Source organism: Strigops habroptila, chromosome 10 (genome assembly GCF_004027225.2).
Source record: "Strigops habroptila isolate Jane chromosome 10, bStrHab1.2.pri, whole genome shotgun sequence".
Taxonomy (NCBI): Eukaryota; Metazoa; Chordata; class Aves; order Psittaciformes; family Psittacidae; genus Strigops; species Strigops habroptila.
Window position 1 is genome coordinate 38,841,154 of NC_046359.1, and position 17,550 is coordinate 38,858,703.

General features: G+C 36.5%; 1 protein-coding gene across 1 annotated transcript in view; it reads left to right on the plus strand.

Moving 5' to 3' along the window:
• USH2A (usherin) overlaps positions 1–17,550 on the plus strand; it is a 367,116-nt gene that overhangs the window by 53,574 nt on the left and 295,992 nt on the right. Inside the window, exons 11-12 of the mRNA XM_030499989.1 lie at positions 7,820–8,015; positions 11,293–11,934. Of these exons, the coding sequence (XP_030355849.1) occupies positions 7,820–8,015; positions 11,293–11,934 (838 nt within the window). The remainder of the gene's footprint in view (positions 1–7,819; positions 8,016–11,292; positions 11,935–17,550) is intronic.

Here is a 17,550-nt window from a genome sequence, read left to right on the forward strand (position 1 = left end):
GCATTTCAGTCAACAGATGTATTCAAATAAAATAAGGAATATAAAGGATGCAAACGTGTCAATGATGAGCTCATGTGAATAGTGGAAACCATAAAAAAATCAAGTTATAAAACACTGTGTGTATTCTGAATCCTGGAATTCCCTTTGTGTAAGGCTTTTAATCTCATTCCTAAAATGAAGGAAAATGGGCTTTTTATGTTAAATAATTGTATGGCTTCATTCCTGTTGGGTTTTGTACCATGGAAATGCTGGTTTTCTGTGATAGTTTGTCAATTATTTTTGGAATTTGGTCCACTCCCACTCTTTGGAGTGTCATGGGCAGAGGGTAAACACCTCATTTCACATTTTCTACAGAAGTAGTAGATAGAAAGTTACTGACTTCTGAAAGTCATCATATGCAATGACAAGAAGAGATAGCAGGGGAGTGAAAAAGAACTTCATTATTGTTGCTTATTCAATTTTCAGTTCCCAAAGCTGATAGAGCAAGAATACTCTCAGGTATTTGGTGGTCAGACCATTAACCTATGTATGTGAGCCAGCACACCATACGGTTTTCATTTCCTAAACTGAACAAAAGGAAAAGTCCTCAGCCCCCTTGCTCCCTCCTCCTACTTGCTGAGATTGCAGTCAGCTGGATTCTGGGGTCCTTGCCAGATTTGCATCAAGGAAGGCAGTGAGAAGTATATGATTAGCATTTATATCAAAAAGGCAGAACATTGAGATTGGTACCAATCAATTGCAAAGCCAGCAGTGACAGGACAAACAGAAAGAATTTCATGTAGGACCTAAATATACCCATGGGTCTTAACATGTAAATTTTAGGGCATCACCAGCTGGTCAAGGGAAGGTGCTTCTGTCCTTGGAGAGAGTAAATAATCAAAATTAGCAATGACTCTGCTAATTGCAAAAGTTTTTTTGTCATGTGTTTTGGGCTTTGAAAACAGAAGTTAACTTTGGTAAAAGAAATTTAGAAAGTGTCAGTATTAGGTGTTTTTTTTAGTATCATCAAGCCCATCTCATATTTAGTCTTCAGAATTTGAGAGAAGTTCTGATTATGTCGCTGGCAGTATGTTTCTTCTATTACAGACACCAAAGAATAGCTATTATAGGGGTGTTCCAGGAGAAAAAGATGCTTTTAAATTTCAGAAAGGCTTAGGCCAGATATATATTCTTTTTTTCCAGCAAATTCCATTTTATAGTTTGGAAGTACATATTGTCAACAAGATTTTAAGTGGTCAGAAGATAGATTTCTGAGACCATGATATGTATGTGTTGAATATCTACTAAATAGGCGCTATGGCTATATAGTTTGCTGTCCCCTAAACAATAATTAAGACAATTCTTTGGAATATGTCACCCTTTTTCATGGGTACTTAAATCTCTTCTTAAATCCTTATATCAGTTTAGTAACTGGACATAGGGAGGGTTCCTGAGCAAGCTCCTTTTTTAATTTGAGATTTTAGATTATCCCCCAATTAAAAAGTGCTATCACTACAGTCTAAAGCAGTGTGAACTGCTTGGTACATCTAACACTCAGAAATGTCAAGTGCTCTGCTTCTGGATTAAGTACAATGATGCTGTAGCTGTGATTTGTGCAGGAGGAAATTGCTTGCATACTTTTTATAACCGTTTGCATTCAAGGATATGGGACTAAAGCATACTTCATACGTGAATTATAAATGACACAAGGGATATATGCCAACTCAGCATCAGTGATTTTCTGTATCAAATAACAATTGTAATTATGAGGTCCCAAGATACACTACCACTTGGTAGTAATGCTTGGCCAGACTCATTTTTGTGGTGAACAATCCAGGCAGATATTTTCCATAAGTGATTTAGTACCAAGGCAGTCATGTTAATAGGCTGTTTCTGTCTGCTTACTGTTTGGGTCAGAACCAGGCCTCTCGGGCATAAGCAATGTGAGAACAGGTTGCTTTCTGCTCTTCTATAACCAGCATAATTAAAGGATTATTTCTTGAAATGACAGCATTTGTGTCGGGGAGAGGAAGGGATGGGTTCAGTAATATCTCCAGTGCAAACTGGTGAAATCCTAGTTAAAAAAAAGGTTTAAATATTAATTGCTACCAGTACTCTCAATGTTATCGTTTCTAGAATAAGCTATATTCATAGAAACGATACTAGCAATAACAGCTACTTTGCTTCATCATTCACTTATCTTTTTATATAATTGTAGAAATAGTTTGTTCTACTATTTTGATGTCGATTTCCATATTGTAACCTGTGGTGCACCTATTTCTGCAGTGTTGCAAACATTTGTCAGCTTCTTTGTGATAGTATCCATTGCCAAGCATTTCACAGTGCTTCTGGATTATTTTGGTGCTTCTCTGTCTGTACAGAGAAATTAAAGATATTATTTTTCTTTATTTCCCATTTTTAAGCCAAGCTTTCTCCAAATCAAGCTCAATCATTTGTTTCTTACCTAAATTCATGCAGTAACCTATTTTTGTATGAACTTGAGATCACACATGTAACTAATTTTGCTTTTCTCTTTTTGCTATCATATTGTTCATATGTAATCTGCAGAGGGCCACTATCACTTCCAGGTTATTTTCTACGTTATTGTTTCTTCACAAGTTTTCTTTATTTCACATTTCATGTCTCCTTGCTATGTGTTGTCTTTCGAACTTCTGCATTTACTTCAGCTTCACTGATTTTAGACTATTTGCACTAACGATGTTGAAAATCAACCCACTGAGGGTGATCCCAGCTCAGCAGTGCCCACCCCAATCAGGGCACAGTCTCATGGCATTGAGACATGGCCAAGTGCTCATAACACGACCCACTGACAACCCCAGACAAGGCAAAATGATAAATCAGGTCTGGGATCTATTCAGGAGGTCCAGTCTGGAGCCAGCAGGAGATGAGGCTGAAGACATGGCTGCAGCCTAAGTCCAAGAGATCCTTCCAGGAGGACAGGCACAACTGTGCCATAGCCCAGGCTAGGTGCGGATGCCCAGACTAGGTTTTATCTGGAGCTGCTGGGCTATATGCAGAGGATGTGAGTGGAGGCCCCAAATGGGGCTGCTCAGGGCCATTAAGGCTGGTTGCTGCCCCTCAGAGTCATCATGGTGCTGGCTGAGCCTCCTGAGTGGAGGTGGTCTGCGAGGCTTGTAAGCATTATTCTCCCTTCTGTCTTCAGTGTGCTACTGAAAATACCAAAGAGCTTAGCATCCAGGCCAGTCAATTACAGAACACTACAAAACCTTCCCAGTTTTACAAGTACTTTTAGCTATTTTTTTTCCGTCCTTCGTCTACTATTTTTATCTGGAGCGTATTTCTCAACTGTTTCTCTAAAATTCCTCACAGCTACTTGAAGTGTATGCAGTAATATGGGGTGCATTAGAGTGGCATATTTTCCTTAGCTGATATTTATGTGTCTTATAATGCCATGCTTACTGTAGAAGGCAGGGTTAAAAGTGGAGTTGTATAAGTGAATTTGTTCTGTATTTTGAATATTTTTCTGTATTTAATAGATATCTTTCATCTTCAGATGCTGTATTGACAGAAATGGCTGAAGAAGCACAATGGAAAGGTTTCAAGTCACTTATAGCTAAGACAAAACCAAAACAGTCATTCGTGAATGCAGTCAGAGGTTCCTTTTTGTCTTGTCTGTAGAATGTCTTTATGTCTTTTTTCTGCTTGACTTTTTTTCAACAAGACTTTGAAATCGGTGGTATGGAAGAATGTCAGTGGATTATTTACAGATCCTCTAATCTAGCACATAGAAACCTCTTTTCAGATCTATTAAGAAGGAATATGATAAGCCTCCCTCCCTAACAGAAACTTTAATTTCCTATAGTTTCCTCAAACTGCCAGGAAATACTTTCCCTCTTTTTAGACCCAGGAAACCTCTTGCCACTTGTATTGTTTACAGATGGAAACCCCTTTTTTCTATGATGGCAAGGTAGGAGGAAATTTATATAGGGAGATCGCCAAATAGTTTCACTGGCTGGTTTCTGGATAAAAAATTAAATTGTGTTCTTCAGTTGAGAACATCAAGGGAAAGTTTTGGGACATATATTTTCTGCAACTGAATTGGATGGAAATTACTGCTTATAGTAGCTTGACACTTAAAATTATACTAAAGATAGTGTTGCTCTTTGCTTCTGTTAGCACTCAGTAATCTGCGTATTTCACTTGTTGCATAAGAAAATGGCCACTAAGCTGCTCATGATTAGACTTGGGTTTCCATGTGTTTATAAGAACAGCTATACTGGCTGAAATGAGACTTTCATCTAGCACAGTATCATGGAATCACAGACTGGTTTGGGTTGGAAAGGACCGTAAAGCTCATCCATTTCCAACCCCCTGCCCTGGGCAGGGGCACCTTCCACTAGAGCAGGTTGCTCCAAGCCCCTGTGTCCAACCTGGCCTTGAACACTGCCAGGGATGGGGCAGCCACAACTCTGATAGCCTCTCTGATAGTTACCAGTAGCTGGTGTTAAGAAGCACAATCCTTCTGTGATACTACACTTCTCTAGATTCCAGTTATTTATTGTTTTGGGACTGAGCCAAACACAGGGGTTTCATCTGAGTTGTCATGTTTGGTGTCCACATCCAGAATTAATCTGACTCATTCTTTATTGCATTTCAAAGAAGTAGTGTATTTTTCTATATACATTCAAGGTGTACAGAAAAAGTCTGTTTCACACTTTTAAATTTGCTTTCTGATAATTTCCTGGGTGTGTTCTCCTTGTTATGTTGTGAGAAACAATGAATATTCATTGTGTAATCCATTCATGACTTTGTAGACTTGTATTCCCTACATTTCAGTCATCCTGTTCCAAACTGAAGTCTTTTCTCCCCCCCCGCCTCCAGTCTTTCTCATTTGTATCTTTGCTTATTCTACTCACTCTGTGACCTCTTTTATTTTAGAGAGGGTAACCAGATATACAAATTGTGCAAAATGTGGAGATACACAGTGTATTTTTATGACAGTATGACATTTTCTGTATAATTTTCAGTTCTTTTCCTATTAATTCCAGTATTCCTATTGCTTTTTTTGACTGCCTCAGAGATTTCAAATGATTTTTAGGGGGAATGGAGCAGCTTTAACAGCTCTTTTCTTGAGTGATAATAGCTAATTTTGGACTCAGCACCGTCTATCTAGAGTCAGCATTAGTTTCCCCCAGGCATTAAGTTTGTACTTTTTGCTGTAGAAATTAATTTGATTTTTTTGATGATCCATTTGGTTCAATATATGCGATATTTCCAGATGTTACTGACTTAAAGAAGTGAAGTTGAATCATGAAGCATGATTTTTCTTTGCAAAAAAAAGTACCAATCTTTTCCAATATATCAAACTAATTTCTATTAATTTGCTCCATACAGAAAAAGGCTACTACTAGTCTGTAGGTCTCAGAAACTTCCTTTTTAATCTCTGTTGTAGTTCTGTCTGTCCTGAATTCTACACAGAATTGTGGAAACATGAGTTGGTCATCTCCTCCAGCTCAAAGCAGGATTGCTGTCAGAGCTAGATTCACTCAGTCATGATTTTGTATGGATGAGCCTTGATACCTCTGGGGATGGAGATTCCACATAACCTCTGGCAAGCTGTTACTGATGCTACACTTCCTATTAGTGGGAAGTTAGAAAAGTTCTGATTTCCAATCTATATCTGCTAATCACACCACTTAGTTTTGTTTATTGCCCTCACTGATTGTCTGGTACTCTTCCTTTATTTCTGATTTATTTCTTAAGCATGTTGTTCATTAAAAGCTGATTTTTGTATTGCCTTATTCCGGTTTTAAAATTTAGTGCTGGTTATCCTCTCTTAACTTCCCTAATTTGATCAGATTTCCGCTTTTTGTAATGCTTTCCTGCATGTGGTAGCTTTGGAGTAGCTTTAAAGCCTTTTAGGGTATAAGTTAGATATTTGTTGAGTGCTAGTGAGGTATCTGTCTAATACTTGCTCTTGTGTAATCTGAGTATGCTATGATCGCTAACACAAAATGTTTCTTTCACAGTTAGGTATTAAACAGGGTATTTTTCTTCATTTAGGATTAAACTCAAGAGTGGCTTTTCACGTGTGAGTTCTTCGAGGAATGGCTGGGATGCATGACTGGGTCTCTTATAGCAAACCGAATATTAAGATCAAATCCAGTCTAAAAGGGAATAACTTGAAAATCCTTGTTGCTTGCTGTGTTTTATGCTACTGTGGTTCCTTAACTCTTACCTTTTTGTACTTTCTGCTGTCTTGCCTTTTGTTTAAGTGGTGTTTTCCTGCTTTTTTAATATCTTCATCTTCCTTAAAAATGTGGCTGATATATCGATAATAGATCTTTGTTAGAAAGCATATTGAAGAGGTTTTATTGGACTACAGAGCCTTTTATGAGGAAGGCGTTCTCTAACTTTCCTTCAGTGTTCTCTGCACTGAGTTTACTATAAGATGTTGAAATACTCTATTTTATCTTGTGTTAATAAAGCTTCATTGCAGATTGGAGGGTATGATGATAACGTTTATTTTAAGTGGAACTCTCAAGTAGCTTTGTCCCTAATGCCACAGGACTCCCCTGTTGTTTTAGGTTTGCTGTACTCATAGGGTTAAGGTGAAAAAGACAACTGTAAAGAGACATTTTTGTTCTGGTAGCTAATTAAAAGCAAAGTATATTGAGCTACAGCTGTTGATGTTATGGATGAATAGTTTTGAATCACTGTATTCTTTCATATTTGTAAATATTTGCACTGAAAAAAATACACTGACCCAAAGAAAAATAACAGAGAATTTGTTTGCTGCCATCTCTGTGTTCCCCAGAACACAGTTAGAAAAGTTAGGTTTTGTACCTTGATTATGAATCCTAAACCTTTTGCCAATTCACATCTGCTGCATCTCTGTGTTGTTTTGACTGTGTTCTCAGCTGTGTTGTATATTGGCTTATGTCTTCCGTTTGTTGCCCTGTCTCTGTACCATTGCCCTTTCCCTGTTTCCTTGTAGTCAGTTTTCCTACCATATTTGCAAGTGATGAGTATAAAGATTGGTTAGTTTGTTTTTGGTTTTTTTTCCCCCTGGCTTTCAGAGGTTTGAAGTTGAGATAGCTTTTAAGGAGTCCTTTAATCTTGCACAGGATGTGGGACAAATACTCCCAGATCATGGCCCTGGCGTAACAAAGGATGCCTCAGCTCCTTCCAAGTAGCACTGCTACCCATTTAGGGAATAGGAGAACACCTTTATATCCCACCACTCAAGTGGAACACTTGGATCCCAGCTGAACCAAGAAAAGAGGGAGAGGGTTTCAGATACTGAGCTGTTGCGTCACATCCTGCTGTAAAGGAAGAGAAAATTTGTTTTGGATGAGTGATCAGAAAGGAAATCTTTCTCCTTTGCTTCATTCGTATTTAACTAACATTTGCACTAAAATAAATATGTATATGATCCAAACAAACCTAACCTTTGAAAATGATGGTGTCTTGCAGTAACTGTGATTCAAAAAGTACTGTTTGTTTTAATAGAAGTCACAATTTATACAATGCAATTTTGTAATTATTGTTTGCATTTTCTCTGTCCAGATGATAAATATGGCCACATTGTTGATTCAGTTCTTTTTTCCTTCTGTTTTGAAAGAACAGGACTTTAAAGCCGTATTAAGAAATTTTATAGTTATAGTCTGCTTAATATCTCTTTTTTCTCTCTCTCAACACAAATGTAAAAAAGGTATGCGTGTTACACAGGCTTATTTTTTTCTATACCATTTAAAGTTTTCTCCTCCCCAACTCAGACTCCCGTTCTTCTTACTAATGAATGTATCATCTAAAAATAGGTATGTTCACCATTCTATAATATTTTGTATCTTTCTAGATTGGAGGCCAGTGTAATTGTAAGAGACATGTGTCTGGCAGACAATGCAATCAGTGCCAGGAAGGATTCTACAATCTACAACAGTCAAACCCTGATGGCTGCAGTCCCTGTAACTGTAATACCTCTGGGACAGTCAATGGAGATATTAACTGTCACCAAAATTCAGGCCAGTGCAAGTGCAAAGCAAATGTTATTGGTATGTGTAATGCAAGAGCTTGGAGCCATTTTTCTTGTTTTCTCTGCAAATAAACCACTTGATTTCTAAATGAAAAGTACAGTAAACTTCTTTGCTGAAGGCAGATTATAAAAATGAATGAAATTAACTGTTGAAAAATTATTAATTTAATAATTTTATCAAACTACAGCTTGAAGCTTAGTTTAATCAACCCTTTAGAAGTTTCTTTACGGCACAGCTACATTAGCTTACATAGCTCCATACTAATAAGTCACAGAAATAATGTAATTTGCTTACTGCATAGATGTTTCTTTTAGGAAATTAACAGTTTTTTTCCAAATGTTTTATACTTAATGAGTTCTAAGCAAATCGTTTCCATGCTCATTTTCTTAATAGAGCAAAATAAATGGATTTTTTTTTTTTTCCCCTCAAAATATTCTGTGCTACAGGGTGCTTTGTGATAAATCTATCCATTTTTTTTCTATTATATTTCTTTGAACTGTTCCTATGAAATGCAAAATAAGTCAACATAATTCCACAGATCATGTACATAGCCGGGGTTAGTTATCAAGGGCCACATAATTTTAATTTTGTAATTCAATGCCAAGCTGATTATAATAAAATGCTACCTTCTGTGTTATTTATCATTTTTTTTTCACAAGACGGGCTTTTTTGTTTGTTACTCCCACAGGTATTTTTCAGAAATTAGATTTGATTATAGCAATTTATTACTTCCAGCATATTTGAGGGGAGCCACAGCCACATAAGGACAAAATTTATCAAGTGCCCAAAATACACAGTATATATAATACACTTTGAAATGTTGATGTATGGGAATATTATGCAAGGAGAATTTCCTGATAAAGTGAGCCTTGCATGATAACTGTGCATGTCTCAGACTGTACTATACATGCCTCAAAAAAAGAGAGAGATCCTTTTTTGCTTTGTTATTAACACAATTAGTGATCTATTTTTTCTTGAGCCAACCAGGCTTGTGGGTTGTATTAACAATGTTTAAATACATCTTAATTTATAACTCACTGACTTGTGAATATTGACTTATTTGTAATATTGCGAGTCTTTGTTTCTCCTTTCTTCTGATTTCTAAAAGCAAATGCAAAATAACAGCAAATAATGAAAATAACTCTAAACAGACGTAAGCCTGAATAGTTTCTCTCCTCTTTCCTGTGGAATGCCAAGTACCTATGTTTTCCATACATTAAAAGTGTGCTAAGAGTAGAAGATAACCTCCATGCATCTTAAACACACTCTCTATATTCGATAAAAAGGACTTCAGAGCGTTCTTAATTGGATATTCTTTGCCCCCATTTCATGTTTGTATCTGTGAAAACCTTTCTTGACTCAGTCGGAGTTTGGTTTGCAAAGAAATGCACAATCTGATTCTCATATATTTGATTGTCTACATATAATTTTAAATATTTTCTGCCATTGAAAATGATAAGAATTATTTTTATTTCCACTGAAATAGTAATAAAAAGTATAAATCTATGCTTTCTGCAAATTTATCTGTCACTACGGTGAGGGCTGTAGTTACGCAAGTGTTTGTTCGCAGGATAAAGACCTAATTCTTTCCAGGTTAGATTCTCCCTAGTTTTCTAAACCACTCGTAAATAAGCTTCTGTGTGTTGGAACGTGTGCAGCAAACTTCAACAAAGACCTTTCCTCTTTGGATTTCCAAATTGGTTTTTAGAGCAATCTGTCTATTGCCATTTTATCTATTTAAACAAACACGATAACAGAAAAATGCAACTATGGACTGCAGTGTTATGAAACATGAACTGTTAGAGTTAACACAACTGTTAAATCTTACTAATGATTCTATCACCAGTAAAATACATTAGCACCAATAATTTTATTAAAGTAGGTCATTCATCTAGAATAAAAAGGTAGAAGAATGTGAATTAAATGCCAAGCGTGCTAACTCCCCTGTACTTGTTAACATTGAATGTGATGCCCTGTAGGCCTTCCTCAGTATCGTTAGGAATAGATTACCTGTCAGGAATATGTATGGCATATTCAAATAAGCACTGCGCATATTTTTAAAACTGATATGATATGAATCCATGTAGACCAATTTTAATAGTTCAAAATGAGTCATAATTCTTGTTAACAATACAGTTATTTTTAAAATTTGCAGCAATAGTGGTCCTTTTTTATTTTCCTTATTGAAATTAAATGATATGCCTTAGGTGAGTCATTCATCACTGTTAAAGGAACTTGCCTTCTGTTGGAGTTTTTGAGTTTTTATCCATATGTATAATGCATTTCCTACCATTTATAGTTTTATTTTTCGACATATAAGTTGCCAGATGTATTCTTGTATGGTTTTGTATTTTTTTAAATGATGGCAATATTTTGCTAGAACATTGTATTTATATTTTTCTGTATGCAACAATTAACCGATGCCTTCATAGTGAAGGATTTTCCCATTGCAAGGGAAAATATAGAACTGTGAATTTGCATACTTCTTGTAATAATCTGGTTTGCTTTCTTGTAATGTACGTTTTACAAACTAAAACACAAATGCCATCACTTGGGGCAGGGATAAGGCGAGTGATGACTTTGAAAACAAAGCTAATAAAACTACAGGATGAAGCATGAAGAAAGCAGTTTAGATTTTAATGTACTGCAGGAGTTAGCTAAATCGTACGTTTAGATAAAAATATTTCATTTCAGGTTATGGAAAACACTTTCTGCATTCAGGATGGGCTAAGAATGAACACTAACATAAATGTAATCAATGTTAAAACTAGACTACAGTGTTAAGTAAATCATTCATTGTAATTAGTCTAACTTGTGTTGTCCTAGAGTGTTTTTAATATTTTTAACATAGCATATAAATCTGTTATCCGAACAGATTGAGAGCCCGCTGCAATTCCCTGTGTATTGCATTGCTGCGATATAGGGTGAAGAGTTCACATAAGCATTGATCGTGCAACAGGTGCTGTTCTGGGAGACAAAGAGATTAATTCTGGTTTGTCTTAGAAATGTTGCAAATAATTTCTTGCAGGAGTATCTTAAATTGTATTGAGAAGCTGGCAGAAAAGCATCGCTTCTGAACCAAATTAGAAAAGTAAACAGATTTTGGGGCTGCCACTTTTACACAATTGATTTGTGCAGCCCTGTCATTCCTGTTAATTATGCTGGTGAAGACCATGAATACTTTCTCTTTTCTTTATCTTATTTTTCCCAAATGAAAGTATACTTATCCCTTTTTAGAAATTGAAATTAATAGCTTTTCAGCTTTTTTTCTTATTAATACCTCTTCTCTTTCCAGGTCTCAGGTGTGATAGTTGCAATTTTGGATTTAAAGCTCTCAGATATTCTAATGAAGATGGATGTGAGCTTTGTTGGTGCAACAGCCACGGCTCAGTGAACCAATTCTGCAACCCTTTCTCTGGGCAGTGCAATTGTAAAGAACGAGTGAAAGGACTTCACTGTGACACCTGCATGGACAACTTCTATGGGCTGGATGTAACTGGTTGTAAGGCTTGCGAATGTAATGTTGCAGGGTCATTTCCTGGAACCGTATGCGATGCGAAGACAGGGCAATGTGCATGTAAACCAAATATTGGAGGAAGGCAGTGCGATGAATGCCTCGATGGCTACTACAAAGTACAGGAAAATGATTCTTTTATTTGTCTGCCATGTAACTGTGATAAGGCAGGTACAGTAATTGGCTCTCTGCTTTGTGACAAATCAACAGGACAGTGTCCTTGCAAAGCTGGTGTAACTGGCCTTCAGTGCAGTCAGTGCATGCTTCATATGTACAACCTCAGCATGAGCAACCTCCTTGGCTGCCAGCATTGTGACTGTGATGCCCTGGGCACATTGGAAGGAACAGTTTGTGACCACGTTTCTGGACAGTGTGTCTGTTCGCCTCAGCGTCAGGGGAGAAGGTGTAATGAGTGTAAACCAGGTAAGGAAATTGGAAGACAGTCTACTTGATGTAGTAAGTTTTACTGTCTTGGATATCATGATAGTTCCTACATTTTTTAATATGTATTTTGACAGCTTCATGTCTGACATGTCTCTGACTTATTATGTTATTAATTAGTTTTCCATTTCTTCCTGACCATATGAGTGAGAAGGAATTACTAATGTTCTGATCGCCATCAGATATTTATTCTGTTCCCAGGAGTTGTATAATCTGTGTTGTTACTGCAGTTTCAACATACCCAAAATAAGGTTAGGCTATTTCTTCTAGATATAGAGAAAATACAAATAGTTATGGCCTGTTCACTGAATAAGAGTTAAACTGGCATAGGCTGATGAACAGCAGCTCTCCTCATAATGAAAAATGTGTATTTGGAAGGCAGAGTGCAAGCCATTCAGGAAGGACACTTCCTACATAAAGCTGAGCGTGGCAGGAGGCACAGAGATGGTTGCTTAAACTTGGATGAGGTGGCAAACATGTTGGAAGCGTTCACTTGCCTTTTTGTGTTGAGAATGTGCTGGCATTCACAAGGACTGTTTAGAATTTGGCCCTACAAGTGGGTGATACTGCAGTTGCTATGTATCAGTTTCTTATTTTGTACCATATTACTACAAAAAGATATTAAATGTTCATTATAACATTGGGAAGCTCTGTAGTTACATTTTAATGTTTTTGTTCTTAAAAGTTGGTGGTAAAGTGAAACTATAGGTAATATCAACCCACCCTTAGTAATAATATTAAACTGGTAGATTTAGTTCAAGTTAAATACATATGCAATTTATTAAAGTAGCAGGTCACATTAAAAGGTACATTACAGCTCCGTTGGTTTTAATATGCCATTCAATAATTTAAACAGAGGTTAAAAAAGCTGCTTAACCTCCATTAAATATTTTTAAAAATACTTTCATTTAAATTATTTTAGGTACATATACTAATAAATAAGGCAGCATTCTGTTTTTCTTAGTTCTTCCTCCAGTGCTATTTGACCTGCTAACCCTCTACAGCAGCCACTTAATCAGAGATCGGCAGAGGAGTGATGTCAAGGCTTCCCGAGTCACTGACCGCCCTTGTCCTTGAAAAAGAAAAGCCAGGGTTTATGCAGAACTAAATGCTTTAAAAAGGTTTAATTGATAGTATGAACGGACTGGTTTGTAACGAAGCTTACATGGCACTCAAAGGAATACTTCCACAATAGTTCCTATTAAAAAAAAAAAAGGGAAAAAAGAAAATAATATTTCTAAGTAGTAACTGTAAGCATCTATGTGCTGAACACTGAGCTCTCTTCTGCACGTGAAAGTATAAATCCTTAGCTTTGTAAAAGCATTGTATTGCTCTTACTGTAGCACAGTGTATTCTCACTGACATTTTAGTGTTGATTCCAGTGTGAGCTGATTTAGGCGTTTAATGTATCTAACTTTTACATAAATGTTCTTTGTTAGTATATTCCAGAGGAGAGTCTTCTGTAAAACAGAGGTAAGTATAATATAACGTGCTAGTAACACTGGCATGAAGTTGTGGAAGAGTGGAAGAGTTTAATTGGTTTCAAGTACTCTAAACATGTCATAGAATCGTAGTATCATAGAATGGTTAGGGTTGGAAAGGACCTTAAGATCATCTAGTTGTCCTGTAGCTGTGCCTTGGGACAAAGTTAAGTAAATGTAATCTATATATGTAGCAAACACAACCTAACTAAAAGCACACACCTTAATTACACACAAATTAATTATCTAAACCTGGAAGCCCTAAAAACATACTGAGGACCTCAATAATGTGCCATTATAGCATATCTTCTGTGTGATTTGATAAAATTTGAGGTTTCCAAAAGTAATCAAAATCTTAAGACAGGAGGATTTGCCAGTGGAGAAAAAGTCAAACTGGATGTAACTTTGGGAAATTATTTTATCATGAGATTTTATTAAACCAATCCAAGAAAACAAAGCACAAGTGTGCTCTCCAGAGCACTCAGCCACACGTTTCACCTCTCCATGTGTTTCACATGTTTTGTCCATTGACCTGTTATCTTCCACTTTGTTCTCATACAAGTAACATTTTTGGTAATTTTCCTTATATATTTTATTTGTTTTTTACACTAACTGTATATGCAAAGAGAGGAACACTTGATTCTAACGTGAAACCAAACGAAAGAGCAGCTTTACCTTGTACATAAACTCGCTTTTGGGATGTCCTAGGTTGCAGTAGTAGAAAATGGATCTTTCCAGCTCCTGAATAGTTGTGAACAGTTTGTCCCTGCCTCATTCCGAATGGGACTTGTGTCATACAAATACTGTTTGACACAGATCTGGGATCCTGTTATGAGAGCAGCAAAGCTGTAACACACACACGCACCCCCCATAATAATAATAATAAATAAATAAATAAATAAAAAGGGCATTTATTTGGTAAGCTCTTTACTCAGTGACCACTGCTTTTCATGGAGTGGTACATAGTATGGAAAAGATGTAAACCAGTGCACAAGATGTGTGGCTGGGCACCAGCGCTGAGTTTTTGTGTAGGTACTATCTCTCTTCTTGACCAGAAAAACATCAGGTATGTTGTTATCAGTGCAGGTAACTGTGCATTTTGAAGGGCATGCTGTGTTAAGAAATGGGCATTATTTCCATAGCTGGTAAGTATGTAAAAATGTGAAGGAGTCGTTTGAGTGTTCTTTTTCCATGAGCTATACGGTGGGAGAACTAGTGCAATTAGAAAAGGAAGCTGAATGCTTTGCTATGACTTTCATTCTTCCTTTTGAAGAGCATGTTTGATTGACAAATGTGATCAGTTATGGCTGAATTGGGAAAAAAAATGTGAAGAAAGAATAAGTGTAATATTAGTTATATATGTAGATCTTGTAGAGATTTGCAGTGGCTGTCTTAAAATTGGAAATTGACTCTATTATACAACAGTGGATCATTCATAAAGCAGCTTTTATGAGCCCTTCTAACCTTGCTGTAAATTAAGCTTACATTAAGTTCTTTCTTACTCTTTCCTGCCAAATTCTAGGTGGTGGAAGTAAATAATAATAATGGTTATGACAAACAGTATGAATTTTTAATCCAGTGTCTCTTCTCTTTTTGCCTACATTTAATCGTGTTAATTTACTTATAAATTAGTTGGAGGAATGACTTTCTCTGATTTTCCTATGCCTCACTTTAGCTTCCACTCTTACTAGCTACTTATAGAGAAAAAAACCTTATAATTTGTGATACTATCCAGAAACTTAGTTAAACTTTTAGAGCATTTCTAAAAGATGATTACCAAAAACTTTCATACCAAATCCTTCACTGCTCTACAGTGGTTTGGGTAGCATGATATTAGGAGAGCCAGGATGTTTAACATTAAGGTATAGATTCTTTATAATTATGAATTTCACTGCTATGACAAAAAAATATATATGCCGTAGTGATCTATCCTGCTCATCTAAAATTAATTTATTTTCTAGAGGTGTGGTTATTTACCCACTATAGTATTTTCTTAGACATTAGTTTCAGTCAGAGTTTCAGCTGGACAAGGATCTGTGTTAGCCTGAGTGCTTATCATTTACTGCAACTATAATCTGGGTCCTGAAGAAGTGCTTTGACCTTCTGCAGGAGTCCAGGCTTAAACTTGTTTCCTATCTTCCTGTTACGTTCTTTGAGTGGAGTCGTTAACTGTGCTCAAGAGTGACATTGCTGGGAAATGGTCTCTTCTACTTATGCACAGGATGGGCACTGTACTGCTCAGACAACTGCAGTATGAGATAATACATGCTGCCTCACTAATAACTTCAAGCTATTCACTCTGTGTGGTGGCTCAGTCTGGGGCCTCTCTGGAATAAAGTGCCAACAGCATGGTTTTTTATGATGCGAATGTATGTTAACTGGAGACTGATATCACTTCACTGTCCACTTGAGATTTATCTCACTGAGGACCAGAGGCTAAACTTGAACAAAGATTTGAGCAGTAAAATTCTAATGTTTTCAATTTGTTTAGTTCCTTTGCTATTTGGATATGAGCTCACAGCTCAACACTGCTGCAAAGACAGAGAATACCACCCTAGGGGTGTATATATAAAGCTATCTTTTGTAAGACAAAATAAATAATAAGGCCTTGGGCGATATGACATGTTGCAATACAATTTTGGCTCTTTATTATAAAGCAGAACATCAGGAAGTTATTGGACAGCAAAAATATTCAAGTAACAGAGAACATGAGTAAGAAGAAACTGATTGAACTTTATCTGGAGAGAGAAGGAAAGTGTATGAGGAGTCTGTGCTGCAAATACTGCGTATTTGAGTAATGTGGAGAGTCTTCTATTGAAGTTGTGCAATAATTATTAATAGTAACCAGCTGACAGAGATAGAAACTCCTGTCAATGGCCCTATTTTAGGATTGATGGTCAAAGATACCGACTTGCAGTTGACTGGTACCAGTTAATGCTGTGTCACCACCACCATCTGCAGACCTGTCATACATTGCTACATTTTCAAGGAGCTGTGCCACTCAAAAGCAAAAAAAAAAAAAAAAAAAAGCAGAGCAATTTGTGTGGAAAAACGCAGTTAAGTATCTATTAATAATTGGATAAAACCAGAAAATAATTTTGGAAAATTCTATTTCTTAGTGGTGTGCCATTACTCGAATTGTCTTCTAATCAGACGTAGAAATTAGTAAGAATGGAGTAAGTGCATACATAGCCAAATAGATTATGCAAGTGGTACAGCATCATTAAAAGAATGTGTGTAAAACCTCTTTTGTTTGGAGTTTCGGGCGAGGCTGTGAATAGTGGGTAAGTTCTTCAATGACCAGATTAGAGATGCATAAACTCTATCTAACTGTATTTATCAGTAATGGGTTGGAGACTTGCATAGGTAAAGATTGCTTGTGAGGGCAACAGGATGAAAGATAGTGTAGCAGAAGCATACCAAATGTACTGTGGAGAAGGCGAAGTGAACACTCCACTTTATAATTGGAAATAATACAGGAGCAGAATAGGGTTCAGAATGAAAGCTTTTTAATATCAGGTAAGTAACATTTTTTCATTAGTTCATTAGTTTCTGAAAAATTAGTTGTGTAGGATAGAAGTTCTATGTTGAGGAGGAGGAAAATGTAAATTTTACATAGACCTGGGAATACTCATCAAATGTGTTTTTCCTAAAGAAACATCATGTTTCAGGGATTAAGCCAGCCACTGGTTGAAAAAGATTAAGAGATTTTTTTATTTTTTTTAAGAAAATATATGCATTTCTTGTGTTTTGCAGCTGGCCATTTCAGAGACAAGATCCCAGCCTAGAATGGACAAATGTCTGTTCTCATATGTTGGTTTTTTATGTTTCTACTGCTTGTGGTGCATTCGTTATTACCTCTCATGTCCTTGGGTCTTTACTTTCCCCACAGACGCATTAATGTACTCCCCCTATTTTGCATTGGCTCTGTCTAAAATAAAGTCTGAAGAGAGAGAATAAAAAATCACAGTTGGCAACTGAGGGATGAGTAATAGCTTTACAAAGTGCCAATGAGAAAATTTAGAAGCTCAGCTCTGCAGGAGGACTATATTGCTTTATTTGAGTTGATGTGTGCGTTACCTAAGATTTGGTTCTGTTGTTTCATCCCCTGCTCTAC